The sequence below is a fragment of the Octopus bimaculoides genome, chromosome 24 (assembly GCF_001194135.2).
Source record: "Octopus bimaculoides isolate UCB-OBI-ISO-001 chromosome 24, ASM119413v2, whole genome shotgun sequence".
Lineage (NCBI taxonomy): Eukaryota > Metazoa > Mollusca > Cephalopoda > Octopoda > Octopodidae > Octopus > Octopus bimaculoides.
Genome location: NC_069004.1, coordinates 12,826,644 through 12,829,399, shown reverse-complemented (window position 1 = coordinate 12,829,399; position 2,756 = coordinate 12,826,644). Strand labels below are relative to the sequence as shown.

General features: G+C 32.9%; 1 protein-coding gene across 1 annotated transcript in view; it reads right to left on the bottom strand.

Annotated features, from left to right (window-relative positions):
- Positions 1 to 11: 11 nt before the first annotated feature.
- The window catches only part of LOC106880226 (alpha-1,6-mannosylglycoprotein 6-beta-N-acetylglucosaminyltransferase A), a 23,174-nt gene continuing 20,429 nt past the window's right edge, over positions 12 to 2,756 (bottom strand). Inside the window, exons 10-12 of the mRNA XM_052976519.1 lie at positions 1,997 to 2,116; positions 1,669 to 1,852; positions 12 to 1,431 (exon numbers count right to left, since the gene is read on the bottom strand). Of these exons, the coding sequence (XP_052832479.1) occupies positions 1,172 to 1,431; positions 1,669 to 1,852; positions 1,997 to 2,116 (564 nt within the window). The 3' untranslated portion in view covers positions 12 to 1,171. The remainder of the gene's footprint in view (positions 1,432 to 1,668; positions 1,853 to 1,996; positions 2,117 to 2,756) is intronic.

The following is a 2,756-nucleotide window of genomic DNA, read 5'->3' as shown; positions in this document are numbered from 1 at the left end:
TATATATATACACACACATACATATATACACACAAACATGTATGTATGTGTGTGTGAGTGTGTGCATAAACACACACACACATTTTTATACATACACACACTTATGCTGAAATAACAACCAGATATCCAGTTTGCCAATGTGACATTGATTTTCTTTCTGTAAAAATTTTATACATTTCTTCAAACATTAAATTTGATGGAAACCTTAACTACTGAAAACCATTTTCAATTTTCAAGGGTTAAGTTAGGAATTTTTCCCTTTAAAAACCAAGCTAAGTAATGATAAAACATCAATAAAACACTGTACATTTTTGTTGAGACATTTGGCATTGTTTAACCCCAGGTCATCTCAGATCCATGCTCGCAAAGATGCACCAGCCATGACCAGTCTGTCTTTGTCTCTTCTCCCCTTTTTGTTAAGGCAATAAGATCTAATTTGAGGGAGACTTAGCTACTATTTCTAACAGGTTGAGTCTCTCGTGTTGAAACTCCCTATTGGCTCTGTGAGTCGTCTGTTAAAAGACATTATGTCAAGAAAGGTGTACATACAGAATACATTTAGGTGTATGTATCTAACAGAAGTATGACAGTGAGTTTCTTTTCCAGTAGTGGACTTTGTTGATAGTAGCAAATTGTCAGTTTATGGAAGATGATATCAGCTGTTTATTTTTGGCAGACATGGTTTTTATTCTGATAAATGATAATGTAACCAATAAATAACTTTTGGTTTACTTTTGTGTTATGAATGGAAATAATGTGATCAAAGATTGTTGCAGTCTGTAAGTGAACAGACCGAGGATGAGACATTATTTAAAGCATAAAAGATGGTCTCCTCACCTTGTTTCATAAGCTATCTATCTTTACATAAAATAGAAATGGAGAGAAATTTTGGAAAAAAATTCACCTCAAACTAGTCAACTGGATCAGTGATCGTTATTTCAAGCACATACAAGCAGCAATGAAAAGTTGCTACTAAAATACACCAGTGTATTTATGTATATACATGCATGTGTATACAGACAGACATGTAGATGCACACACACACACACACAGAAGACATCTATTTATAAATGGTGACATTTGATAGTTTGATAGATGCATTAGAAAGAGAAGTAAAGGTATAGGAAAATAAAACCTGGTTAATTCTGTGGCATAAATTTTCACAGCATCGTCACCTATCACAGTTTTTACAGAGAGCACTCTGCCCTTTGATATAATCTCGACATGGACATAAACGCATTAAAGGAAACTTGTCGCCTGCACAACTGAACAAGCGTTCATCTGTCTGTAAAATGCACTCAAATGTTTTAGGATTAAACGCCGGGTAATAAATGTCTGTTATGGATTTTTTTGTGGTGCAGTTAGCTTTGTATTTCTTCAGTGATTCTAAATTGTTGATGTCTTCGAAATATGAGGGTTCACAGATACGATCTAAAGAAGGAAATAAAAGAAGAAAATAAATCTTTCCGTAACATCACAAAAGCATATCATCTACTCTGTAATGAATCAAGCTTAACATTACCTTAATTAATGGAATATTCATAAAATCAAATATTTAAAAAACAATAATATGATTTTAGATTACAAAACAAAACAAAAAAATTTTTTTGAGTAATTTAACAAAAACAAAACAAAACAAAACAGGAAATGAGAAGAATTTCTACTTACTTCTTTGCCAACAAACATCGTTACAAGGCTTGCCAGCTTCACCAAGATATACAACGATGGCATCGGATGGAGGCCATTTTGGAGCAGTCTTTTGAAATGAGCAGAAATTTTGTCCTTCAAGATAAGCATTCAATCTTTGTAGCATTCCTTCCTCAGTGAATTCGTGTGGCATGTAGGGTTCAAACTGAAATATATCAATAACTCTTTGATATACATCAACATTATCATAATCAACACCAACGTTAACGAGGTATACTTTGAATTGGAATTATTGTTATTGTACAATAAGAGTTGAGAGTCTGAAATAAAAGCAGAACAAATATTTTACCTTATTTAATGTCATGATTTCAGTAAGAATACTCTCCACAGCTGCTAAATCATTGATGTCCACTGAATAAACGTAAGGTCTACCAATATGATGCTCAGCATAAGGATGTTGGCTGGTAAGCTATATCAGAAAATAGGTTGTTAATGTAATTACATAGAGTCTAATTTAGAGATTTATATAAAAAAAAAAAACATTAAAAAAGAAAACAAAAAAAATTAATGCAATGTTGATCAAATAATGAAAAGGGTAGGGGACTTGTATTTGATGTAAATTTCTGTTTATTCCAATATCTTTATGAGATTTAATCAATGCTCAAGGAATGAATTGTTAATCTAACATTGAATTTGGTTTCAGAATTCCATGCTCTCATTGGACATGTAATGTTTGTAAAGATAAATGATGGAGAAGAGCTGAGAGAATAACTGGGCATAAGAGTCCAATCAGATGTAGTGTACAAGAGAGAAGTCTGAGCTGGTATCGACATGTAGGCCATATGGGGGATGATGCATGAATAAAGAAGTGACTTGTGATTCTCAGTGGAAGCAAGGAGCAGGTGGTAAAGTGAAAGTGAGGAAGACACGGGGAGAATTTGTGAAAGTTGACCCACAAGAAAGGCTTGGAGGTCACTTCTAGGTAAAGAGTTTGACAAAGAAAGTGGTATTTAATGTTACAAAATCTGTGTGTGTGTGTTGTTGTGTGTGTGTGTGTGTGTGTATATATATATATATATATATATATATATATATATATATATATATAT